Source organism: Lontra canadensis, unplaced genomic scaffold (assembly GCF_010015895.1).
Source record: "Lontra canadensis isolate GAN:19392208 unplaced genomic scaffold, GSC_riverotter_1.0 scaffold60, whole genome shotgun sequence".
In the NCBI taxonomy this organism is placed as follows: Eukaryota; Metazoa; Chordata; class Mammalia; order Carnivora; family Mustelidae; genus Lontra; species Lontra canadensis.
Window position 1 is genome coordinate 7,251 of NW_022631054.1, and position 27,785 is coordinate 35,035.

At 48.0% G+C, this 27,785-nt stretch overlaps 1 protein-coding gene across 1 annotated transcript; it reads right to left on the minus strand.

Annotated features, from left to right (window-relative positions):
- SPOCD1 (SPOC domain containing 1) lies at positions 1 to 27,785 on the minus strand. The gene is made up of 13 exons (XM_032877049.1): positions 27,559 to 27,785; positions 9,414 to 9,509; positions 9,272 to 9,329; positions 8,886 to 8,976; positions 8,000 to 8,159; positions 7,763 to 7,879; positions 6,093 to 6,218; positions 3,696 to 3,828; positions 3,322 to 3,472; positions 2,883 to 3,018; positions 2,235 to 2,324; positions 1,762 to 1,948; positions 1 to 830 (listed from the first exon to the last, which is right to left on the minus strand). Exons 1-13 carry the CDS (start codon positions 27,700 to 27,702, stop codon positions 166 to 168), a joined length of 2,154 nt encoding a protein of 717 aa, XP_032732940.1. The 5' UTR covers positions 27,703 to 27,785; the 3' UTR covers positions 1 to 165.

Consider the following 27,785-nt stretch of genomic DNA (forward strand, 5'->3'; position numbering starts at 1 on the left):
CAAACTCTTTATTGAACCAAAAATCAACACCAAACAGACCGCAGAACAAGAAACTCAAAGAGCTGACCCTCCCCTGCTTCCTCTGCCCCTCCCTCTCTCCGGGAACAGCTCAAGATTCAGTCCTGGGGAGGGAATCAAGGCCTCTCTTCTGGTTGGCAATGAGGGTCAGGTCTCTCTAGGGAGGGTACACTCAGAACCAGCTCCATCTGTAGGACCCAAAGAGTCAGGAGCCTGGCCAGGGGGCTCTGGAGATGCAGGGGGCTGGCAAAATAGACCAAGAATTCCAGGGGCTTCAGGGGGCTGGGCAGGGTTTGGGGGAAAGAGCCCCTGGCCTGGGGAGCTCAGCGAGGCTTGGAGCTGGTGGCTCATGGACACCAGGGATTCCAGATGCTGGAGCAGGGCCTGGTGGGGACAGGAGGCCCTGTGGAGGTGCTGGCTGGGGCCAGATGGTACTGCTGAATGGAGATGCCATGACTGGCACCAGCCTGGTTTGGGGGACCACTGCCCTCGCCGAGGACCCTGCCAGTCCTCTGGCTCTCCCCACAGTCTCTCCCTGCCTCTGGAAGGCCTGTGCCAAGCACAAATTCCCTTTGGATCCAGGCTGCCCGCGTCCTGGCTCGGCAGTGGAGCACCCTTTGGGCAAGGGGAGCCCTTCAAGGCCACGCTGGGACTCCTGTCCTCTGGCTGATAGCTCCTCCTCTCCACTTTTCTGTTGAAGGAGACCATCTTTCGAACTTTCCCCCACAAAGGGCTGGACTCCGCTGTGTGTGGAAGCCCTGCCTTGGGGAGCAGCACAGCCAGGACCAGGCTTGAGTGAGCAGCTTCCAGGCCTGGGAAAAGAGGGAGCAGAGAAACCAAGGGCCGGGTAGGAGAGAACACACCGTCCCCAGAAGCTGCACTGTGGCAGCAGCAGGTCTGGAGAGGAGGCCCCAAAGAGAGCAGTGAGACGGGGGCCCATGAGATGCTGGGAACAGTAAGAAGAGGGTGAGGCTGTCCCAGGCACGGGAATGGACTCCCCTGATGAAGGGTAGGGCAACGGACGGTTTGACCTCAAGACTCTATGGATTCAGTCTGCCACATTGTCGCCAGGACAGGCAGCCCAGAAAAGCCAAGTGTTCTGCTTGGAAATGGAGGCAGCCAACCCCCTGACCACCACCCCCACCCCGGGGGCTTTGCTGGAGCCACGCCCTGTGCACCACGGCCAACCTTGGCCTAGGACCACTGCGGTGAAAACCCCCCTCCTTCCCATCTTAGGTGATGGTTTTCGATTGTCTGCGGGTCCTGCCTCTGTCCCACTGTGTCTGCCTTCCTTGTGGCCGCCCCAGGGGTTTCTAATCCGGATGCCCAGTTGAAGAGGCAGTCCGTGTGGTGGTCAGCAGCCCAGTCTCTGCAGCCCTGCCTCCTGGCTGTGAGGCCTGACCCTGCTCCTGACTGGCCGCCTGACTCCAGACATGTCACCAGCTTTCTCCCTACCTCAGTTTCCTCATCTGTGAAATGGAGAAACCGACATCAGCATTCTGATGGGGGTGATTCTGAGGACTCAATAAATTAATAAAAGTGAAGCTTCTAGAACACTGCCTGGCACCCAGTAAGCAATGTGGAGCTATGATGGTCACTGCATGTGCCAGTCTCAGGAGTCCCCTGCTGAGCTGAGCTGAGCCTGCCTCCTCCGTGGACACCAGGGTGACCTTCAACAGCGCTCCCCCTCGCTGGTCACAGGGCAGGGGAGTCAGGGTCTGGTTCGCGTACTGGGGCACTCACCGGGGCCTCCAAGAGGGCGCAGTCTGGGGGGCAGGGGCTGGAAGGCGGGTAGGGGCAGCAGAACCACGCCCACGTGCTCCACAGCTGCCAGGCCGTGGCGCTGTTTGTTGTTGAGGTAGGAATAGAGCAGACGGCAGTTCTGGGTGTCCCGAGCCCCGTGCGGGCACAGTCTGGCCACGCAGATGTCCTGCAGTTGCAGGAAGGAGGGTGGCTTCTGGAGCAGCCATCCTTTCCTCCTGCGAACACCCCGCCCTCATCTAAACCTCTGACAACCCTGTGAGGACGCGTGTTCCCCCTTTCCAGAGGAGGAAAGTGAGGGACTTGCCCAGGGTCACAGAGTGTCTATGATTACAGGGGGAACCAGACCCAGACAGCCTAAGCCAGGCCTCTGCTCCAGACATGGAGAGAGACGGAGCACAGGGCTGGGGGTCCCCAGCTAGGAGGAGAAGGTGGTGCCCAAGGATGCCAGTTACCTTGGCCTCTGCCGGGCAGACGCTAGCCAAAAGCTCCCAGACAGTACCAGAGGGGATGCAGCCTGCTGAACGGATCACCTCAGGCAGGGTCTGGGGGCAGGGAGGACAGCCAGTCAGCCCCCAACTTCCCACCCACTTAGCACACGCTCCACACCCGCCATGGCAAAGCCACAGCCTTCAGTGACAAGGATGGCATACCAGAACCCCAGGAAGGTCAGTGGCAGCCTGGGAAGCCCTGACTGTCCCTGGAGGCCTACAGCCTACCTGGACCCACCCCTGAAGCTCCTCAGAAGCTCCTTCCTCCCTCCTTGACCTTTCCACTCCCATCCTTCAGTTCAGCTTGACCATTCAGTCACTTGACCATCCCTCCTAACCCCCACTCCCCGGGATCAGGGAGGCACCACACTCCTCTCCCAGGGCCCTCTCGCATGATGCCTTCAGTCACAGGGAGTCCTTGACCCCTGTGCATCTCCGCAGGAGTGGGGCTGGTGTCTCACTGGTCCCGTGCCCAGCACAGGGCCAGGCCCAGAGAGGCGCCAATGCCTTGTTCTAGAACGAGGGAGTAAGAGAATCAAAGAATGAAAGCAGTGCGAGGAGCTGACTCCCGGTGTGTGAGGGGGACGGCCCTGGCGAGCAGGGCCGGAGTACCGTGAGGAGCCGACAGCTGTTTCCAGACACCAGCTGGGCCTTGGCCCTGAACCGCTTGATGGAGAACATGTCCAAAGCTCCCTCCCAGGGCGGCTGGCTGGGCAGAGCCTTTGTGGGCCCGGCAGGCATCTGGAGCCTAGAGAGAGGGACAGAGAGGCCCAGACAGAGCAGGTTATCAGGCCATCCATCACCATCTCCCTACTTTTCAGAGAAGGCCCTGTGTTCCCTATGTGGGTGCTAGAACACTAGTCAGAGCATGGCCTTGTGGGGGGAACCCGCAGGTGGCGATGACTGGTTCCATAACAGATGGGGAAACTGAGACCCACAGAAGAGGCAGGACTTGCCCCAGGCCACAAAGAAAGAAGAGGCCATACTGTGTCTTCTGCCCCCCAGGTGGGCACCCCGCCCCCTCTGACCTCTCCCAGTCCCAGCCCCACACCTGTCCTGGAGCTGTGTGGGAGGCTTCTCCCTAGCTTGGGGCGTCTCTGGAGAGGATGGGAGGGCTGGGCTTGGAGCTCTCTTGAAGATACTGTCCCCTATCCTTGTAGTAGCTTTGAAAGAGCTTGGCAGCTCACACGAGGGCTTCCAGTCTACAAAGAAGAGCAGCAGAGGCTGACAGGCAGGCGGCTAGATGAAGCCAGCCTAGGGCTTTGGAGCCAGGCTTTGAACTGGCTTCTTTTCAAGGTGACCCGGGACACAAATAGGCCCACCCTGCCACCTTCTCCCCAGGCCATGGATCCCTGTTGCTGCTGAGCCCCCACTCAGCCCCAGCCTGCCTACCACCCCTGCACCCAGCCCGTGTCTCCCGCCAACCCAGGCAGATGCGGCAGCTGGGGTCCAGGAAGTGGTGCTCGTGCTGCCCCGTGGTGTCCTCGTCCTGCTCTGTGGTGGCTTTCGACGTGGCTGCCAGGGCCGATGGGCTGTCATCTATGGACACCATGGGTACCTAGGAAGCACAGGAGGAGAGAGCAGTGGGCTGGCAAGTTGTCAGAGAAGGCAGCAGCTCTCCATCCGTAGGGAGCCTCGGGGATAAGGTTTTATTTTTCCACATAATACATTCTTTTATTACAGAGATACACTGAAGGTGTTGGAGAAAATTTGGAAAATACAGAAAATTTGAAAATCACTGAAAAGTCACCCCTGGCCCCAGCACTCAGAGACACTTGTCCTTGTAGCAGATTTCCTACACACAGGGTGCGGGGTTCCTTTGAGTAAAATAGCTGGGATCATATATTCCGCCTGTATCCTCATCTCATCCCTGAATTACAGCAGAGATGCCTGCCGTGTTGCCCAGCACCTGAGTAAGTGGGGGGATGGGGGTGGGGGGGTGGAGAGGGGCATCATATGTGCATTACCACCACTCCTGGATGGTGGGGTCATTCCCAGAGTTTCATCATTACAAACAGTACTGAGGACGTCCTTATGCAGAGAGCACTTTCCTAAGCTTTCATCTCTGTCCTCAGGACAAGTTCTCAGAAGCAGATGGCAGAATCAGGGAGAATGAGCAATTTTTTTTCTTTTTTCTTTTCTCATTTTATTTTTTTTTTTTTAAGATTTTATTTATTTATTTGAGAGAGAGAATGAGAGCCAGTGAGCAGGAGAGGGGGAAGTTCAGAGGGAGAACCCGACCCGCTGCTGAGCAGGGAGCCTGATGCAGGACTCGATTCCGGGACTCCAGGATCGTGACCTCAGCCAACTGAGCCATCCAGGAGCCTGAGAATGAACATTTTTAAGACTTGATGCTCACTACCAAATCACCTTTTTTCCCTCACAACATAAATAGCTTTAACTACAAAACAGGGATGCCTCGGTGGCTCAGTTAGTTAAGGGTCTGCCTTCAGCTCAGGTCATGATCCCAGGGTCCTGGGATCAAGCCCCACCTCAGGCTCCCTACCAGACGGGAGCCTCCTTCTCCTTCTGCCCCTCCCCTCTGATGCTTGGGACGCTCTCCCTCTCTCTCTCTATTAAATATAATCTTTAAAAAAAATAAAAAATAAACACAAACTAAACATAGCTTTAGGAAGATTTTGAAAGATTCAGAAGCTCCACTCTGGCCTCATAAACCACCTCCAGAGTAGCACCAAGGCACACACCTCAAATCACAGCCTCCCCTCAAGACCAACTAAGTGACCCTGGGCACAGGGCTTCGGGTTCCTCATCCAGGACACTGGCATCACCCACCTCTTAAGTCACTGTGAGATCTGAACGAGGCACTGTTTGTCAAAGGGGCATACAGTGGGGCTGGATGAGGAGTGAAGATGTTATTACGTGTGACTCCCCTCTCTGCTTCTCTGCCATTCTCTCCCCGGTGAGGGCTCCTTTCTGGGTTTTCTAGTTCCTCCCTCTACACTTAGGTGCCACTTATTTGGGGAATACAGATTGGTTTTGCTGGGAACCCCTTTACACGCAGGCAGCGGGAGGGAGCAGGGATTTTTGTCTGTCACGTTCACTGTCATTTACTGAGAGCACGTGGCTCACGGGGTCCATCCACGCCGTCCACCCCAGACACAGAGCTTATTAGAGGCAGGTGAGCATCTGAGCCACGGAACACCTAAGCCAAACCAGACCAGCCTCCCGGGAGTGACTGAAATAAGCCGAGGGGGAGTTCTGATCATCTGCGGAAGGCTGAGCTGGTGATGAGTTCATTGATTTGAGGGCTGCTGAGCCACGGTGACAGGCCACGTGCAAGAAGGGGGGGGGCGCAACAGGGAGGAAGGAGCAGATCCCCAGCAATGCAAGGGAAGTGTAGTGACAGCCCTGGGCTTCGGGTGGTTCTGCGCCCCCAGCCCCCCAAAGTCCTGCCACCAAAGAGAGTAGGTCTCTGTTCCTCATATCCAAAAACAGTCGCTGACTCAAACAGTGTGACCCTCCTGCTTCCCAACCAGAGATCTGGCAAGAACGATTGGGGCTGGAGAAAGCAGCAGTGATAAGACTTATTCCCACTCCCATGGGATGACCTGGCATTAGGCCGGAAGGAGGGGACCACCGAGAAGGTGAGGACAGGCCAGTCCCAGGGGTTCAGTCCTGCCCCCTGTTCGGCTGGACCCCTGTGGCAACAACCATCCCCTTGTTCACAGTGAAGACCCTGGCACTCACAGTGGCCCAGCAACTTGCTCAAGGCCACCCAGCTGCCAAGGTGAGGAGTGGGACCCTGGGCACCAGACCACCCCCCCCTCCCCGCCCCCAGTGCCAGGTCAGGCGGCCACTTACCACCAGGTCCTCCAGGGTCAGCGTCTGGTCCATGTCGCGCGGGATCTCTACTTCACCCTTGTGGGTCAGTTTGAAGGCCGGGAGGCTGCACGACTCCTTCTGTTGCTGCTCAATGATCTCCAGGCCCTGGCAGTGGGGGTGGGGGGGGCAAGTAGCCCAAACTCAGCCAGGTCAGGGGGTCCCAGTCTACCAGGAGCCCAGGTGTTCACTTTCCCCCGGGGACGCCCCTCTCCCTCGGACCCCCTCCTGGGCCACCTCTTCCTCTCCCTTCACACTTCTGCTTCCACTGTTCCCCATGCCTAACAAGCCCTCCCCCCTCAGCCCTACTGCTCCAGAGCTCACTCATTCGCCTTCCAAACTCGAGCCCTGCCTCCTCCAGCAAGCCTTCTTGGACTTTATCTTCTCCCACAAGTCAATTCTGCCTCTGACCGTGCCCCACCCTCTGGCTTGGGAAGAACACGGTGCGGTAGAAAGAGTGCAGGCTCGGAAGCATCAGCTGGGTCGTGACTAGAGACCCCCCGAGGCAGTGTGGCTTTGGACAAGCACTTCACTGCTCTGAGCCTCCATGTATCTGTTTTCGAGGAATTAAATTAAGGGCATTAAATTAAATGACAAATGTAGAATGCTTGGCTGGAGCCTGGCTCACAGTAAATGCTACCTGTCATTCTTATTGTTAATCAACGTCATCTTATCTGAAATGTTTCCTGGAAGCCTGGAGGAGGTCTCGTCCTCCCTGGCGGGGCTCGCCTCACGGCTGAGGGCTCCTGTGCTTACATGGCCATGGCCCTTCACACAGCCTCTTGCTTCATGCTGTCGCCATCTTGAAATTCTTACTGCTTCTTGAGCAAAAGGCCACACATTTTTGTTTGGCCCTGCCCCTCACAAGATATGTAGCTGGTCCTGCTCCTGGTCCCCCATAGGTACCTGGACAGAGGCTCAGCCTACAGTGGACAGAGTCACCTAGTGGATTCCAGGTGGATCTAATCAGCCTAGTATCTTCCAGAACGGAGGCCACAGCAGCCCACCCCGCCCCACCAGCCTACTCCGAGATCAGACCCCTCTCCATCAGGGACCACCGGCAAGCATTCCCTAAAGTTAGCTCAGTGCCCACACCTTCCCTGTCCCTGAGCCGTCCCCAGGAAGGAAGAGACTCATGGACATGGGTTGTATGAGGACGTGACTATGAAGCATGAGGGCTGTGGGGTCCCTCCTCCAGCGTGAGGCACCAGGAAGACTTTTCTGGGGCTTTTGACGCTGATGTGGGAACAGAGACATCCCAGGGGGGTCTACCCCCATCAGTGACGGATGACAATCCTGGACTCTAGACCCCAGACCATCACACCCAGTACCCCCACCCCTGCCCACAGCCTAGCTCTGCAGAAAAGCAAATGGAAGATGACACCTCTCAAGGGTCCACACTCCACCAAGCTCTCCATCACCAGGCCTTTTCCTTTTTGCCTCTTGTCCATTGTTTTTCGTAGAGAGGTCTCTCTCTCTCTCTTTCCTTGTCTTCCTGCTCTTTCTTTCCATTTCCTCCTTTTTATCTCTGTCTTGTGCTCCCCGAATCTCACTGCACCCCCCACTCTGTTCTGTCTCCCGGCGCACCCTCGGGCCCTCCCCTCCCCAGATCCCCCCCACATCACCTATCTTGACTTGACCCAACAGCTCACCCTCTTCTCCTCCTGGTCCCGCCAGCGGGCCAGCTCTTGGGGGGCCAGCTGCGTGGAGCTCATCCGCACCAGGTTGTGGGGGGTGACCTCTCCCCGAACCACTTTGAGAAACAGGTCCTGCAGGGGCAGACATGGGGGCTGCACCACACTGCTCCAGAAGCACCCCCCACCCCAATATCCTGCCTGGGCTTCGAGCCTCCAAGGGAGGGTCTGGGCTCGCCCCCAAGCTCTGCGCACCGGATTCCGGGGATCACGCAGGTTGAACAGCAGGCTGCGGTACTTGGTCTTGTAGCGACAGCTGGTGGCTTGTGTCAGATCGAAGAGGGCTGTCTCAATGCCCGCAGCTATGCACTCCACCGCCTCCTCACTCAGCACCAGATCTGGGAGCTCCTGGAGGCTGCGGGAGCCACGGCTCTGAGCCTGCGAGGTGATCTAGGCCCTCGGCCGGACAGGGAAAGTATGGGGCAGGGTCTGGACCAACTGTGGGTCCTATTCTGTGCATCTCCCTATGTATATGCGTTCATTCTCACCCTAGTTCTGCGAGCAAGCCATATTCTCATTCTCCATTTACAGATGGGGTGAGCAAGGCTCAGAGAACATAAGGCGCTTGCCCAAGGCCTCATGATGAGTGGCAAAGCAAGACCTGACTGATCGGCCCACACTTTATCCTTGGCCAGTGGAACTGGGTTGGAGGAAGCCAGGGGGAAAAGGGAAGGAAGCAGCCAGGCAGGGGACTGAGCCCTGGCCCTCAGTGTAACCCGGACTCTGCCACTGACTTGCTGCGTGGCCTTTACCAAGTCCTACCCTCTCTGAGCCTTGGTCTCACCATTGTAAACGAGAGATGCACAGTCTCACTGTGTCTGAAAGCATTTGCTGTGGGTGGCAACCACGAGGACAGGAGCAGCAGCAGTGGCTTAAGGGGAGGGCGTGACCTTGCAGCCAGAGAGACCCAGGTTCAAATGTCACCTCTCCACCAGCTTGCTGTGTAGGCAGATGAGCTCGCAGCTACAAAATGGGGTTCGTCACACACTTAGAAGCCCTGAGAACATGGCAGCATGGGCCTGGGAGGCGAGGACAGCTCTCAGGACGTGGGATGACAGGGAAGTGGGGAGCGAGTCCTTACCGATTCCGCAGCACCTCCTGTAAGGCATGGACCACTGTAGCCCGTACCCCGACATCCAGGGACAGCTTCTCCTGTTGGGGCTGAAGCTGAGCTGCATGGGGGGAGAGGGAGAAAGAGAGAGAAAGAGTCACAAACCCCCATGGGATGCCTGAAGAGCAAGGGGCAGGGGGTGACTCAATGCTGAAGGGTTCACGTAGGCAAGGTTGGGGGCTCCCAACTTTAGGAATCTGAGCCGTTGGGTCCAATCGCAGTCAGCTAGCAGCCCCATCCCTCTGTGGAAGGACTGCGGGCAGTGGGACTGGGGGATGGAGCGAGAGAGAGAAGAGTCCTAGCAGGGGCTGGGGCCAGAAGCAGCTCCTGGGAGGGCTCCCTCCCTGGCATCTCACCTGAGTCCTCTCCCCCATCCTGCTTGCCAGGCTCCTCTTCAGCCTCCACTGGGCCGCACTGCCCAGAAGGGGAGAGGAACTGAGGCCATGACTCTGGGAGTAGCCTCCCAGCCCCAGGGGGCACTGCTCCCCCCATTATCACCTCCCCAGCTTCTGCCTGCTTCAGCAGGGGGCCGGTGGGGAGAGAGGCACTCATCCCAGGACCCTCAGCACAGGCCTCACACACAGGAGCCCCCTCCTGAAAGAGAAAGGAATGGCTTCGACAGCGGAAAAAGTCAGAGGCCACCAGGGGCCCACGCCATCCCTCCAGAGGGAGGGGGCTAGAAGACCTCCGGAAGGCAGAACATGCTGGTCAGCCAGGAACAAAGGTCAGCAACTGCTCCCCCTCCAAATGCACTGGAGGCTCAGCCCCTCCCTTGCTCCAGTCAAGCTCAGAAATTCAGGAGCGCTGGACAAAGAGCACACAGACCCCGACAGCAGGCAAGTGGGGGGTCTAACCCTGTCTCTGGCTAGCACATTCAGTGTGACCATGGGCAGGTCAGCTGTGTGGTGGCCGTGACATCTCTGTGAGGCAGGTGTGACAGCGTCACTGGGCAGGGATGATGGAACACTGTCTACGTGAAGAACTTGCTCTGTACCTGGCACCTGGCAGGGCCTTGGACCACGGGCCTTTCCTTCCTTCTGGGCCTCTGGACAGGCGATGCTAAGCTGACCTCCATCATGTCCTCCAGCACCTCCAGCTTTGGGGGCTGCGGCTCCCCTGCCTGGCCACGGCGGAGGGCCCCCAGGAGGTGGAGCACTGCTCCAGAACCAAGCTGCAGGGGGAGGAAAGCACCTAAGAACCAAGGAGCAGCAGCATCGAAGGCCCATTTGGAGAGCTTACTTCCTCTGCACTCATTTACTGTCTCTCTCCTCGCTGTGCTGTAAGCAGCAGGAGGACAGAGAGCATGGATGTCTTGGTCCCACTATATTCCCAATGCCTAGAACAGGACTGACACGAAGTAGCATTCAAGAAATGTGTGCGGACTGCAAGGATCTCTATGCCAGGAGAGGAGCTGGTCTTCATTCTCATCTTCTCACCTTCCCCGCTCACTCCAGCTGCTTATAAGCATTTCAAGGTAGAGTGGTTTTTGGTCTTTTGATGAACTATAGACTCTATCCTGCTCCCCCTTTTTGCCCTGGCTGCCAGGAAGCTCAGCATTAACTTAGAGTCCAACAGTCGTACCTTTCCAGGATTGGCAGAGGGTGAGAGGTTGTCATACCAAGATTTCCCCTTCACTTACCCCTTTTCTCTAACTTGAGGCTTTTATCCCTTTTCAGGTATGTTTTGATTCTTTTGATTTATTGCAAACCACAGGGAACTACTGTGAAAGCAGGGTCTGAAATCTAATCTTTGAATTCTCATGAATGGTCAGGTTCCAAAGGTCGGGGAAAACGAAGTCTGAGGTTCAGCACCACCGGGGGTGGGAAGTGCTACCATGCTCTGGAGGAGAGGGGGTGGGGCAGAATTAACTCTAGATCCTCTAGGAAGACCCCTCTCATCCCCCCAGATCTGAAGAGAGGGAGGAAGAAGAGCAGTAAGAAAAAGCAAAAACCTACGTAACACACGTGCTTCACCCCATGGGGCATTTCCATTTCCTCCTTGGAGAGAAAGGAGGCAGAGGTTAGGATTCAGAGGACCAGTGACCCCTTTGGAGGGAGTTCACATGAAGACACTCACACAAAGGTAAAAGAAGTTCAGTGTTCACAGGATTGGCAAAAGGCCCCCACACAAAAACAAATGTGTACCCTCCAATGTCCATCAAAGGGGGAATGATTAATTAACCATCACATATCATCCTGTGGATTCTAACCGGCCACCGAGTAGAGTGAGTCATAATAAAATCAATACGTCATTCATCAGAGGCTTATAACGTAGCTTCCCCGAAGGAAACACATCACACAAGACCTTATTTCGGGTCCCAGATCAACACCATGTGGTACGTACCATTTCTACCTCCATTTTCCAGATGAGGGAAACTGAGGGTCAGAGAGGATCTGAAAAGTCCCGCAGCTAACCACGCAGCAGAGCTAGGGCTCGAGCCTACTTCTGTCTGCCCCAAGCCCAGGCACGGAGCTGCGGGCTATGTGGACAGCACTGACAGATGCGGAAAGATTCATGGGAAGATGTCAGGGTGTATTATTTGGAGGGAAAAAATTAGGTTACAGAGCAGTATTGTTGCATAAGGCCCATTTATGTAAATATGTATTTATAGACGCAAAAGGCAGGTTATCTCTGGGGAATGAAATTCCAAAGGGACTTTCAGTTTCCGCTTGTAGACACTTGGGTACTTATGTTACTCAAAATGAGCATGTATTTCTTTTATAAGCAGAAACATATTTTTTAAAATAAAAAACAAGTTTAGAACAATGAGTGTAGTGTGCTCTCATTTGCGTTAAAAGAGAAAGAATTTTTAAATTTGTATTTGCTTGAAACTGCATAAAATATCTCTGGAAGTATCCATAAACCTAAAAGCAGAGGCTGGCAGTAGGAAAGGGACAGGGAGCTGGAAAAGAGGCTTCTCACTTTTTTTTTTTTAAATCATGGGGATGAATCAGCCTTTCAGAAAAGTAAATTGAGGCAAAGGAAAGCAGGAAAGACATTAAGAACAGCCCTCCATGGCTTAAAACTTTCTAACTGGCCCCTGTCTTGGGGGCCTGTCCATCAGCTTTATGAGGCTCCAAGACAAAAGGCAGCCGAATCTGACCAGCAAAGACTTTAGATGCTGGATTTATCAGACTAGAATACAAAATATGGGTAACATGTTTAACAACACAAAAGAAGGAGTCAAACATGTGAGTGAAGGGCAGAACGATATTACACAATAACCAAGCAGATTTGGTTGGGAACCAAACACAACTTCTGGAAATAAAAATGGGATAATCATGAAAATGTAAGACTCCATGTCTAGGTCTGATAGCCTATTAGACACAGCTGAATACGCTGGAGAACTAGAAAACATTTTAAATAATCCGGAGTGGGGCTGCCTGGGTGGCTCAGTCGTTAGGCGTCTGCCTTTGGCTTGGGTCATGATCCAAGGATCCTGGGATCGAGCCCCACATCGGGCTCCCTGCTCAGCAGAGAGCCTGCTTCTCCCACTACCCCCTGCTTGGGTTCCCTCTCTCTCTCTCTGTCAAATAAATAAATAAAATATTTTAAAAAATAAATAAATGATGCAGAGTATTCACAACACAGAGACTTTGAAAACACGGTGAACGAGTGAAAAGGACTGATTAATCTAACTGAAGTTCCAGAAGGAGAGAGGAGAGAGAGCCGGACAGAGGCAGTATTTGAAGATATATGGCTTAGACTTTTCCTGAATTGGTAAAAGAACAATTCACAGATTCAAAAAGCTCAGTGAATCTCAAACAGGAGAAGAAAAAGTAAAGCCACAGCTTGGCACCACGGAGTGAAATTGCCCAATACCAGTGAGGAGGAGATCCTAAGAACATAAAGAGAAAAAAATGACAGCTAACACTTTAATAGCACTGAAAATGTGCCCCCACCCCTGTGAATGTTTTCCATTAGCTCATTTAATCCTCACCAAAACCCTATAAGCTTAGGTACTGTTACTATTATCGTCCCCCTTTCACAGAAGAGGAAACTGAGGCACGCAGAGGCACTCAGAGGCTAATCAGTTTGCCCAGTGTCTCACAGCTACCAGACCAAGGAGCTGGGATTTAAATCCAGGCAGTCTTGGGACGCCTGGGTGGCTCAGTGGGTTAAGCCGCTGCCTTCGGCTCGGGTCATGATCTCCGGATCCTGGGATCGAGTCCCGCATCGGGCTCTCTGCTCGGTGGGGAGCCTGCTTCTCTCTCTCTCTGCCTGTCTCTGTCTACTGTGATCTCTCTCTGTCAAATAAATAAAATAAAATCTTAAAAAATAAATAAATAAATAAATAAATAAATCCAGGCAGTCTTGATTCTAGAGGCCACACCTTTAACCATATGCTATAAAGGCTTCTCACCAAGACATTTTTAGCTACAAAGGAACGGCAATTAGACTAACCACTAACTTCTCAACAGTCACAATGGAAGGCAAAACAGAGTAGAATAGTATTTTCAAATGTGCTTAAAGCAAATAACTATCAACTGGGGACCCATACAACATATTTTTTGAGAATGAGGATCAGACAAAGATATCCTAGTGAAAACCAAGAGAATTATTGTTATTCTTAATAATTTTATTTTTCTCAAGAAGGAAAATGGTTTTTTTAATTAATTAATCTATTTGAGTGAGAAAGAGAGAGCGCAGAGGTGGGGATGCAGAGGGAGAGGGACAAGCAGACTCCCCGCTGAGCAGGGAGACCGACAGGGGGCTTGATCCCAGCAAACCCGGTGACCCCAGGGACCCTGGGGATCATGACCTGAGCCAAAGGCAGACACTTAATTGACTGAGCCACCCAGGTGTTCCACAAGAAACAAAATGTTAAAGGATTAACTTGAGGCAGAAAAAAGGAAATATTACCTGAGAGAAAAGCCGAGATACAAGGAGGAATTTTGAGCAAAGAAAATAACAAACAGGTTGTTACATCTATATGAACATTGGTCATACGAAATTTTAACAGTGTGTAATTGGGGGATTAAAAATAAGATAGGACCAATTTACTGGACAATAGCACATATATTGGGAAGGTGCATTTAAAGCAATTAAATATAATTAACTGGACTTAATTAAAGCATCCCAGGGTACTTATATCATTTCAGAGGCAGGTAATAGTAGTAACTACCTTTCAACTTTGACAAGTTAGGTATTGGTTTTAAAATTTCCAGAATTGCCACCAAAAGAACATAAACAGGGCATAGAAAATTCCAAACTACTAGAGGGATAAAAAAGGAATACAGAAAAATAATCAGGGCTCCTGGGTGGCTCAGTCAGTTAAGCATCTGCCTTAAGCTCAGGTCATGATCCCAGAGTCCTGAGATGGAGTCCTGCATCCAGCTCCCTGCTCGGCAGGGAATCTGCTTCTCCCTCTGCCCTTCATCCCATTTGTTCTCTCAATCTCTCTCTCTCTTTCTCTCAGATAAATAAAAATCTTAAAAAAAAAAAAAGAATCTAAAAGGAGGCAATAAAAGGGGAAAAGGTATAGAAAAGGCAGGATATATATGCAAAGCTCAAAATAAGACAGTAGGAATAGATTCAAATAAATGAGTAGCTACAACAAATGAAAATGGACCAATCCTTGAGATAAATACAAAAAAATCAGGCCTTTAAAAAAAAGAAAACCTGGGGCTCCTGGGTGGCTCAGTGGGTTAAGCCTCTGCCTTCAGCTCAGGTCACGATCTCAGAGTCCTGAGATCTAGTCCTACACTTGGCTCCCTGCTCAGCAGGGGGCCTGCTTCCCCCTCTCTTTCTACCTGTCTCTCTGCCTACTTGTGATCTCTGTCTGTCAAATAAATAAATAAAGTCTTTAAAAATTTTTTTAAAAACCTAATTAAAGGATATTTATAAGACCCACTTCTAAAATACAAAAATACAGGGTGCCTGGATGGCTCAGTGGGTTAAAGCCTCTGCCTTCGGCTCTGGTCACGATCCCAGGGTCCTGGGATGGAGCCCCGCAGTGGGCTCTCTGCTCAGCAGGGGGCCTGCTTCCTCCTCTCTGCCTGCCTCTCTGCCTACTTATGATCTCTGTCAAATAAATAAAAATCCTTAAAAAAAACCCAAAAATGCAAAAAAAGTATAAGAAGAAAATAGAATAATATGTGAACAGACAAATACCAAGCAAAATAAAGCTTCATAGCCATATTAATATCTGACAAAACAGACTTCAAGGAAAAAAATAACTAGGGGCAAAGACTTTCACTACATAAAGATAAGCAGTTTCACCAGGAAGCTATCACATCTCCAAATGATAAGCATCTAATAACATAATCTCAAGAAATATAAAGCAAAAAGTGACAAAACTGCAAGAAAAAAAAATCCACCATTATAGCAAGAAATGTTAATATACTTCCCTGTTGATGAATCTGGCTGACAAAATAGTAAAGATTAAAAAGATTTGATAAAAACTATTTTATTTATTTATTTGACAGAGAAAGAGAACAAGAGAGCACAAGTGGGGGAGGGGCAGAGGGAGAGGGAGAAGCAGGCTCCCCACTGAGCCCAACCTGGGGCTTCATCCCAGGACCCTGGGATCATGACCTGAGCCCAAGGCAGAGGCTTAACTGACTGAGCCACCCACGTGCCCCTGATAGAAACAATTTGAAAACTTCATCGTGTACATATATAGGACGTGTACATATATAGAAGACTTTTCCTAACAAATAAAAAATACATAATCTTCTCAAGGATACACGTGATAGATAAAATTAACCACAGCCTGGACCATAAAGCAGACCTCAACAAATTTCAAAAGACTGGTACTTTCTGCACCAGCACTGCCCAATAGAAGTATAAACATGAGCTGTGTGCATACTTTGAAGTTTTCTGGTAGCCACATGAAAAAAAAAAAAAAGTAAAAAGAAACAAGTTAAATTAATTTTAAGGGCACTTGGGTGGCTCAGTCGGTTGAGCGTCTGACTGTTGACTTTAGCTCAGGTCATGATCTCAGGGTGCTGAGATCAGGCCCTTTGTCGGGCTCCACCCTGGGTGCGGAGCCTGCTTAAGATTCTCTCTCTCAGGACACCTGGGTGGCTCAGTTGGTTAAGCTGCTGCCTTCGGCTTGGGTCATGATCCTGGGGTCCTGGGATCGAGTCCCGCATGGGGCTCCTTGCTCAGCAGGGAGCCTGCTTTCTCTCTCTGCCTCTGCCTGCTGCTCTACCTGCTTGTGTTCTCCCTCTCTCTTTCTCTCTCTGACAAATAAGTAAATAAATAAAATCTCAAAAAAAAAAAAAAGATTCTCTCTCTCCCTCTTCCTCTACCCGTCCCCCACTCAAAAAATTAATTTTATATTGTATTTAACTCAACATATGCAAAATACTACAATTTCAATATGTAATCAAATCAAGAATTTATTAGATTTTTACATTTTTTTGGTACTAAGCCTTTGAATTCAATTCAATTCAATTCAATTCAGTTTTGGTCACCCAAATTTCAAATGCTCAATAGACACAAGGGGATGGCAGCTGCCATTTCAGACAACTCAGATAAAAATTGCATTCTCGGGGCGCCTGGGTGGCTCAGTGGGTTAAGGCCTCTGCCTTCAGCTCAGGTCATGATCTCAGGGTCCTGGGATCGAGCCCCACATCGGGCTCTCTGCTCGCTGAGGAGCTTGTTTCCTCCTCTCTCTCTCTCTCTCTCTGCCTACTTGTGATCTCTGACTGTCAAATAAATAAATAAAATCTTTAAAAAAAAATTGCCTTCTCACACCACACTCTGATCAAGCTAGAAAGCAATAGCAAAGAGAAAGAGAGGAAGAAAAGAAAGAAGCCCAGAGGAATGGGAACTAAAAAAAAAAAAAAAAATCTTCTGAACAATAATACTCAAGTCAAAGACAAATTATAATAAATATTATGAAATAGTAGTAATTGAATGATAATAAAACTATGCATTAAAGTCTCTGCGTGAAGCTAAGGTGATAATTACAGGTTCCCTTATAGCTTCTAATGACTTTAAGATAAAGGAAGAAGAAAGAAAATTAATAAACTCAGCATAATTCTTAAGATTTTATAAAATAAGAAAATAAATTGAAAGAAAGATGACACTAAAGACAAACATACAATGGAAAAGATCAACAAAACCAAAAATCAGTTATTTGAGAAGACTCAAAACACAGACAATTCTCTGACAAAATTAAGGAAACGAGGGATGACACAACTAGACCATATTCAGAATGATTAATCATGAATGCACCAATATTAAAAAGATAAGATGTTATCGTGAAATACTTTATGCCAGGGGCATCCGGGTGGCTCAGTCTTTAAGCGCCTGCCTTCAGCTCAGGTCATGATCCCAGGCTCCTGGGATTGAGCCCCACATCGGGCTCCCTGCTCCACAGAAAGCCTGCTTCTCCCTCTCCCACTCCCCCTGCTTGTGTTCCCTCTCTCACTGTGTCTCTCTCTGTCAAATAAATAAATAAAATCTTTAAAAAATAAAAACACTTTATGCCAACTTGCCAATAAATTCGAAAACTCAGATTAAATGGATATATTTTTAGAAAAATATAACTTGCCAAAATTGACTCAAAGAAAAAAACTGAATAAACCTATAGAATGAATTTAATCAGTAAGGAGACATCTTTCCTAAAGAAGACACCAGTCCAGCCTCTTTGTTACCAGTGACTCTACCAAAATGTTCAAAGAACAAAATAATTCCAATCTTATACAAATTCTTACAGCAAGCAGAAAAGGAGAAGACACTCTGCAATTCATTCTATGAGGCAAAAACCTGGACACCAAAACCTTAGAAGGCAAATGAGAATAAATAATTTCAGGCCAATTAACACATCAATAGAAATACAAAAATCCCAAACCAAATATTATGAAAATGAATTCAAAAAATATAAAAGAGAAACATGATCAAGTTGGGTTTATTCCAGAAATGCAAGACTGAGTTAACATGAAAAAAAAACCCCAACTCATTAAATTTACTACAATAATAAATTAAAGAATAAAAATCATATTCTCTCAAAAATGCAGAAATCGTATTTGATCAAACGTACTGTCCATTCAGAATAATGAACAAACCAGCAATAAAAGGAAGCTTCCTTAACTTGATGAAGAGCATATATATAAAAATAGAGCAAACAGGGGTGTCTGGGTGGCTCAGTTGGTTAAGGATCTAACTTTGGCTCAGGTCATGATCTCCGGTTCTGGGATTGAGCCCCACCTCATGCTCAACGTTCAGTGAGAAGTCAGCTTCTCCTTCTCCCTCTGCCTCCTTCCCCACTTATGCACAGGCCCACTTTTTCTGTCAAATAAATAAATAAATAAAAATCTTAAAAACAAAACAGAGTGAACATATTCTGATGAAGATGACTGCGTTCCCTGTAAGGTCCAGAACAACACAAGGCTCTCCGTTATCATTTCTATTTGACATTATACTGAAAGTCTTACCTAGCGCAGTAAGGAAAGAGGGCAGAGAATATGCAAAAATTGGAAAGGAAAGAAAAAAGCTGCCATTATTTGCAGATGACATGATTGTCTACACAGAAAACAGAATTTTAATAGGTAAATTATATGAATTAATAAAAGAATCTAGCAAGATTTCTTTAAAATTAATTGCATTTTTATACACCAGCAACAGTAATTTTTAAAAGTTACCATTTTATGATAGCATCAAAAGACATAAAGTAGTATAATCAGACATGATGTGGTTTTGGCTTGAAAGACCACATGACCACCTATAAAATAGTCAGGCTGAAAACTATGAATCCAAACTTAATCAAAGTTCCAGATTCAAACACCAGTTCACAGGAAATACAGAAGACAGAGAAACAGGTGGGGGATGCAGTAAGCTACAGGACAAACTAATTTCTTTAAAAACAGATTGCAAGAGGGGTGTCTGGGTGACTCAGTTAAGCCTTTGGGTCAGGTCATGATCTCAGGGTGCTGGGATTAAACCTCACTCAGGCTTCCTGCTCAGCAGGGAGTTTGCTTGTCCCTCCCCTTCTGCCTCTCCCCCCCACCACTCATGCTCTCTCTCTCTAATAAATAAAATCTTTTTAAAAAACAGATTACAGGAAAAACAAGATATGGGGAGAAAACCTAAAGGCTAAAAGAGACTTATAGGCATATTAACCAATTACAATGTGTGTATTTTATTTAGATCTTGACTTTTAAAAGACAAAGCATAAAAATAATCTTATAAGCATAAAAAAAATCTTTATAAGACTATTGGAGATTAAGATACTGAATGACTATTAGGCGATATTATTGGAACTATTATCAACTTTCAGACAAAATAACAGATGGCTGGTAGAGTTGGGTGATGAGTACTAGAAATTTCACACCAGGGCCCAGCAATTTTCCTCTGGAAAGAACCAGAAGGAAAGTATTTTAGGGTTGCTGGTTATATGGTCTCCACTGCAACCCCTCGACTCTGCCTTTGGGGTATTAAATTAGTCATAGATAATATGTAAACAAATAGTTGTGTCTGTGTTCCAGTGTATTTACAAAACCAGGTGAGGTGGCCAAGCCCTTCTTACAATTCAATCTATTTTTGCAGATATTTGAAGTTTTCTATAACAAGTTATATAGAAATATAGTATTTAGGAATAAATCTGAAGAAGATATACAATATTTTTGATGGAGAAAATACAAAACTTTATTGAAAGACAATAAAGATGATCAAAATAAATAAAGGAATATACCATGTTCATGGATTGACATATTATACAATACTTCACACATTTACAATACTATAAAGATGCTGTAAAGATGTTAGTCCTCCTCAAAATGATTTATAGATTCAGTATCTTTCCAGTCAAAATCCCAACAGGTTTTCGTGTATATGGAAATTGACAAGCTGATCTAATACTTATATGAAAGAGCAAAGGAATGTAAGAGCAAAGATCCTCCTGAAAACAACAAAGATGGGAGACTTGTCTTGCTAGACATCAAGAATTATTAACAAGGGGCACCTGGGTGGCTCAGTGGGTTAAAGCTTCTGCCTTCGGCTCAGGTCATGATCCCAGGATCCTGGGATCGAGTCCCGCATGGGGCTCTCTGCTCAGCAGGGAGCCTGCTTCCTCCTCTCTCTCTGCCTGCCTCTCTGCCTACTTGTGATCTCTGTCTGTCAAATAAATAAATATTTATTTGAGAATAAATATTTATTTGAGAATAAAAAAAGAATTATTAACAAGATACTATAATTAATATTCTATAATATTAGCAAAGGGAAAACTTTTTGAAAAATAGTACAGGGAGACCAAAAACCAATCACATACACTGAAACATGATTTGTGACAGATCTGGCACTGCCTATAAGTAGGGAAGGACAGGATTTTCAATAAACGGTGTTGGAACAACTGGGTATCCATATAAAAAACATATAGTCCATATCATTAACAAAAATTAATTCTAGGTACATTATAGACCTTAGCATGAAAGACAAAACAATACAATGTACAAGAACTTCTTCATAACCTTGAGATAGGAATTTCTTTAAAAGATTTTTATTTATTTTTATTTTATTTTTAAATAATCTCTACACCCAACATGTGGCTCAAACTCACAATTCTGAGATCAAGAGTCACATGCTCCACTGACTCAGCCAACTAGGTGCCTTAAAGATTTCTTAAAACACATAATGTAAGTGAAATAATGGATAAATTAGGATACATTAACATTAGGAATTTCTCCAGCAATTCTATCTCTTTTCAATTCCACTTTGATTCAGCTGCCACTTCTGAGCAAAAGGACTGAAAGTGCAGACTTGAACAGATCTTTGTACACCAATGTTTATAGCAGCATTATTCCCAATGGCGATGAGGTAGAGACCACCCAAATGTCCATGGACAGATAAACAAAATGTACTATATGCATACAATGGAATATTATTTGGCCTTAAAAAGGAAGAGAATTCTGATACATGCTATGACATGAACCCTGAAGACACTATGCTAAGTGAAATAAATAGTCACAAACGGAGGAATATTCCAGTTGTATGAGGTACCAAGAACAGTGAAGTTCATAGAGACAGAAAAACGAATAGCGATTATCAGGGGCTGGGGGAAGAAGGGAATGGGGAGTTACTGTTTAATGGATACAGGATTTAGGTTTGGGAAGATGAAAAAATACTGGATAGTGGTGTTGGCAGCATAACTGTGAAGGTACTTAATGCCTCTGAACTGTACACTTAAACAAGGTTAAAATGGTAAGTTGTATGTTATGTATATTTTACTACAATGAAAAAAATTTTAAATAATTAATTTCTGCTCATCCACAGACACTATAAGGCAAGCAAAATATAAGCCACACTTTGGGAAAATATATTTGCAAAACATATAACTGACAAAGGAATAGTATCTAAAATATATAAAGAACTCCTACAAGGGCATCTGGGTGCCTCAACTGGTTAAGCATCTGCCTTCAGTTCAGGTCATGATCCCAGAATCCTGGGATCGAGCCCCATGTTGGTGCTCCCTGTTCAGCAGGGAAGTCTGTTTCTCCTTGTCCCTCTGCCCCTCCCTCCACACTCATGCTATCTCTCTCTTACTTACTCTCTCTCAAATAAATACATTTTTTTTTTAAAAAGAACTCCCACAGATAAATAAGGAAAAGTTAAACAAACAAAATAAAATTTGGGGGAAAAGAGTTAACAGAAATAGCCAAAATGTATGCAAAGATTCTCCTTAATAATAGGGAAATGAAAATCAAAGTAGGGGTGCCTAGGTGGCTCAGTCAATTAAGTATCTGCCTTTGGCCCAGGTCATGATCTTGAGGTCCTGGGACCAAGCCCTGTGTTGGGCTCCCTGCTCAGCAGGGAGTCTGCTTTTCCCTCTCCCTCTGCCCCTCCCTGACAGCTGTTGCCTGTGTCAGTACATGTGGGGTCTCTCTCTCTGTGTCAAATAAATAAATAAAATCTTAAAAAAAAAAAAAAAGAAAGACAAGATAAATGAAAACAACACTGAAACCCTGTAACATATTATTCCCACTTTGGCATAAACTTCAAGTGTTGGTGCAGATGAAGAGCTACTTTACACACTGCTTGTGGAAGAATCTACTTTAAAAAAACGTTTGGTGGGGTGCCCGGGTGGCTCAGTCAGTTAAGCATCTGCCTTCTGCTCAAGTCATGATCCTAGGGTCCTGAGATCGAGCCCCACGTCAGGCTCTCTGCTCATTGGGGAGCCTGTTTCTTCCTCCCCCTGCTCTTACATTCTATCTCTCTCTCTCCTTCTCAAATAAATAAAAATAAAACTTTAATGAAAATTAAAATTAAAAAATTGTTTAAGTAAAGCTGAAGGTGTGTAAACCCTATGATCTAGCAATTCCAGTCCCAGGAACATTCCATGGAGACACTGTTGCTCATATGTACCCAGAAACATATACAAAATTGCTCATCATAGCATCACTAGATGTAATAGCAAAAAAATGCAAACAACCCAAATGTCCATATGGAGTCAATAAATAAACTGTGGCATATTCATGCGATGGGACACTTGCTGCCAACACTTAGGATCTGTATAATCTTGGGAAAATTACTTGATCTCTCTGTGCCTTAGTTTTTATCAGTGAAATGGGCATAATGCCAGTATCTACCTCATAGTGTTGATGCAAGGACCATCATTATTCAAGGTTCTTAGAACAGCGCTTGGAACACAGCACGTTCTCTCTGTAAACACTGATGTTAAGCTTCCTTGGCTCATGCCCTGACACCTGACCACACTGCAGTCTCTCCCCTTGCATTCAAGCAACTTTGTCCTTGCTGATCTCTCCCACCTCACTCCTCCCCCTCCAGACCCCATCCTGCCTCCTGTTCCACTCCTGTAACACTCCAAGCTGCCTCCTGCCCCTGGTCCTCTGCTCTCCTCCTGATATGTCTTTCCCTACCTTCTCCACCTGCTGAACACCTACTTCCTTTGCCCAGACCCAACTCAGACAGCCCCCATCTCTGCCCTACCTTACCTTAACCCCTCCTACCCACCCTTACCACAGGTAGACTCAATTGCCCTCTGGGTAATCTAAGGTCTGCTGGGCCTCAGTTCATACCTCTGGTTACTTGTTTACCTCCTCCCACTGGACCATGAGTTCCCTGTAGGGGTCCCCCTCCTTGTTGAACAAATTACAATAAAGTCCCATAAAAATCCAAACCCCTTAGCCAGGACTTTGGCAGCCTAGCTCAGAGCACAGACTCTGGAAGCCTCCAGGCCTGGATTCAAATACTGGCCCCAGGGGCGTCTGGGTGGCTCAGTCAGTTAAGTGTCTGATTCTTGATTTCGGCTCAGGTCACTACCTCATGGTGGTGAAATAGAGCCCTGTGTCAAGTTCTGTGCTCAGCACAGAGTCGGCTTGAGATTCTCTCTCCCCCTCCCTCCATCCCTCCTGCCCCACCCCCCACTCGCATGGTCTCTAAATAAATAAATAAAATCTTTAACAACAACAACAAAAATACCAGCTCTACTGTTTAATTGCTGTGAGACCTTGACTGAGTCACTTAACTTCTCTGAATCCCAAATGGGAGTACTGAGTATTAACACCAACTTTTAATGTTGTTGTGAGGGTTGATTATGAGATGATGACCCTATGTGAAGCTGCTGGTATACAGTAAGCGCTCAATAAAAAGCGCTGTTCTTAGGCTACCCATCTGCTAGAAGGACATGCTCTTCTCACACAGCTCCTGACACTTCCCAGCAGCAGACAGAGGGCCCCCAGATGGGGCCAAAGGAGCTCCATGCCTCCCCGGTTGTGGTGAGCAGAGCAGGGGGCTGGGGCCGAGCTGCCCTCCCCACACCACCTGCTGCTCCACCCTCAAAGTAGCGCCAGGCCTCACTGGCCACGGCGGGGCTCTGGACAGAGAAGAAAATGCCATTTCCCCCGCTGTGTCATCCAAAGGTCTGTATCTCACACCAGAAGAACACAACACAACCAACCTCTCATACTGGATGGCCATTTCATAGAGGAGGCAACTACGGTTCAGGGCAGAGACATCCCTCATCCAAAGCTACCCTGCAGTAAGAAGCAGAGACTAACCTTGAACAACCGGTCTGCCCCTGGCACAAGCCAGGCTGCCTCCAGGAGAAGGTGCTATCGCCCTGAAAGGGGACCAGACCGGCTGGACCCTATGCCCACGCCCCACTCAGCACCGGCCTCGACCACCTGTCTGTCCCTGTTGCAGCCCTGGCTCAGTTCTTCTCCTGCAGCTGGCACCCGTTGCCATAGCAACGGGTGGTTTCAGAAGCTGCACTGGCTGCTGAGTCAAGGATGGGCCCTGGAGGAGGGAGCAGCTGTGGGCTCCTTCAGTCAAGGCAGGTGGACACCTGGAGCCACCACCACACTCCCACAAGCCCCTCAAACCGCTGCAGGCCCCCAAGTCCCAGTGCCGGCCCAAATAAATCATCAGAAATGAGGAGAAACCAGAGGAACAGCAAGGTTCTCTGCAGCAATACTCAGAGCAGCACACAAACGTACATGTCAATAACAGGTAACACTTTTGAGTGTTTATCTTGTACAAGGCACTGTGCTAAACACCAAGCATGTGTCATCTCATTTGCTCCTCACCACCCCGCTGTCGGATAAGTGCTCCCCCCCACACCCCTCCAGTTTGCAGGTGAGGAAATGATGCTCAGAAAGGTGAAGCCGCCTGCCCAGGTCATTCAGATAGAGGCAAAGCCAGGACAGAATGCCAGGCTGGCCGTCTCCAGGCTTCGTACGCTCAACTACACGACGGTGGTCGGAAATGAGAAAAGGAAGTCCCAGCCCATCCTCTGGTCCCGGCAGCACCCGTGGCCGTGACAAATATGTCTGCAGCCCACTGCGAGCCAGGGCTCCGGAAAGGCACAAATTCGGCAGAACAATGTGTACCAACTTGGAAAGATCTCCAAATGCTATAATGCTTGAGAAATAAACAAAGTACAGATCCCAGAACGATGAAGCGTAGAATGAGCTTATTTAAATATGGGTGCTGCAGAGGTGTAGATGTTCACAACAAGGGGGCTGGAGGGATTCCAAGCGCGAACACCGATTATCTCCAGACAAAGGCAGTGGGGTCTGGAAGAATTTAAAAGGACTTCCTCTTTCTGTGTTCACAAATCAATGGTGAAAAAAAATTTTTTTAAGTAAACTCTATGCCCAACATGGGGCTTGAACTCACGACCCCAAGATCAAGAGCCATGTGCCCCGGGCACCTGGGCCGCTCAGTCGGTTAAGCGTCTGACTGTCTGACCCTTGATTTTTGGCTCAGGTCATGATCTCAGGGTCATAGGATCGAAATCTATGTCAGGCTCTGCACTGCTTAGGGTTCTCTCTTTCCTCCTCCCTCTGTCCCTCTCCCCGACGCTCACATGCTCTCTCTATATATACACCAACTGAGCCAGTCAAAAAAGCCAAGTCATACATCTGACACACACAGTCCTAATCTAGGTGAAGAAAAGATATGTATGTACAGGAAAGAAATGAGAGGAAAGACATACCAAAAAATTAGCATTTGGAGTTTTTAAAATTTCTAATTTTCTATCACAAACACATACTAGTATCTTTTATTAAAAATTGTTTTTGAGGGGCACCTGGGTGGCTCAGTAGTTAGATGTCTGCCTTTGGCTCAGGTCATGATCCCAGAGTCCTGGGATCAAGCCCTCCCATTGGGGTCTCTGCTCAGAGGGAAGCCTGCTTCTCCCTCTCCCACTCCCCTTGCTTGTGTTCCCTCTCTTGCTGTCTCTCTCTCTCTCTGTGTCAAATAAATAAATAAAATTTTTAAAAATAATTGTTTTTAGTGATGTTTACAAAAGCAATGTAATAGCATTCTCATGCAATTGTAATACCAAATTGTGGTACATCACAGAGCAACTCACTTGTTCCCATCCCTGTTCTACAAATTTGCTCTTTGGCCTTGAACTCGTCTTCTTACCTCTCTGGGCCTCAGTGTCTACATCAGTAAAATGGGTATATATCAATAGCCTCTACCTCGTCAGGTTGTTAGGAAGATAAAGCGCTTAGTATAGTACCCAGCACACGGTAAGCAGACTAGATCCTCTCACTAGTGTGATGCCAACAGGGAAGGGGCACAGGCAGACAGTGAGGTGTGCTTTCAGGACGGTCTGTTAGCATTTATGCACCGGTTCTGTCATTTACCAGATGTGTGATCTTGGGCCAGTCACCTTACCTCTCTGGGCTTCATGTGAATATTCAATCAAAACTGCCTAGCACAGAATACATATTCGAGGAATGTGGTAAAAATTCCACTATGTGAGAAGGCGCCACCTTCTGCCTTGGATATAAACACATGAGCTACTGGGGTGCCTGGGTGGCACAGTCCATTAAGCATCTGACTTGGATGGGGCGCCTGGGTGGCTCAGTGGGTTAAGCCTCTGCCTTTGGCTCAGGTCATGATCCCAGGGTCCTGGGATAGAGCCCCGCATCGGGCTCTCTGCTCGGCAGGTGCCACCTCTCTCTGTCTGCCTGCCTCTCTGCCTACTTGTGATCTCTGCCTGTCAAATAAATAAATAAATAGTATCTGACTTGGCTCCCACTCAGGTCATGATCTTAGGGTCGTGAGATCGAACCCCACATCAGGCTCTGTAGCGCAGTCTATCTGGGATTCTTTCTCTCCCTCTCCCTCTGCCCCTACCCTTGCTCGTGATCATGCACTCTCTCTCTCTCTGTCTCCCTAAAATAAACAAATAAAATAAAATCTTTTATTTGTTTATTTTATTTTATTTTTTAAAGATATTTATTTATTTATTTATTTGACATAGATCACAAGTAGGCAGAGAGGCAGGCAGAGAGAGAGGAAGGGAAGCAGGCTCCCCGCTGAGCAGAGAGCCCGATGTGGGACTCGATCCCAGGACCCTGAGATCATGACCCGAGCCGAAGGCAGCGGCTCAACCCCCTGAGCCACCCAGGCGCCCTATTTTTTAAAGATTTTTATTTATTTATTTATTTGACAGAGATCACAAGTAGGCAGAGAGGCAGGCAGAGAGAGAGGAGGAAGCAGGCTCCCCACTGAGCAGAGAGCCCGTTGCGGGGCTCGAGGCAGAGGCTTTAACCCACTGAGCCATCCAGGCGCCCCTAAAATAAAATCTTTTAAAACAACATGTTACCTATTATTAATAAAATAATAATTTAATTAAAGGACAATGGAGAGAGAAGTAGTAAATACAGGGAATATGGCTGGGCATTGACTCTCGCTGTGTGAGCTTGGGAGTGTATGTTAACTTCCCTGAGCCTCAGTTTTCCCATCTGGAAACATGGGGATAACGTGCTATTGTTGACTCTAAAGGAAACACAAAATTAACATAAATGAAGTGATTTACTTTGCTCCTTAGGCGGTGCTAGGCACCTTACTTTACACCATCATCTCAATCCTTAAAACAACCCCCACTCAATTGGAATGAGTTATCCCCTTTTTACAGATGAGGAACTTAGTTTAAAAAAATATTCCAGAGTCACTCAGCTAGGAAGTGGACAGAGGCAAGATTTGAACCCAGAACTCACCAACTCCAAAAGATAACGAACCCTCATAAGATATCAGCAAATGAAGTTCATTTTCTCGTTCTTGACATGGTGGGCCTCAGTTTACTCAGCATAAAATGGGTGTGAAGAACAATGCCCACTCAAATGCTCTCTAGCGTACCTCTATTAAACTCCACTGCCAAGCATGGCGTTAAGACTGGCCAAGTCCTCCCTACCCCAACTTCTCAGACTCCACTTACCGGTTTGGGGAAGCTTCCTGGGTGGGATTTGTCTGGCTGGTCCTCGCTGAAGTCATCCGCACTCCTGTCTGCGCCCTGGTGCTGGGCGCTGGACACTGGGCCTCTCCTCGACTTCTTAGCATACTTGGATCTTCTCTGTCCCATGGATGGGCCCGAGTGAGCCCTGCTGGTTGTAGGCTGCAAGGAGCTGGAGGGGCTGTCAGTGGGAGCAGGGGGTTCTTCTCCCA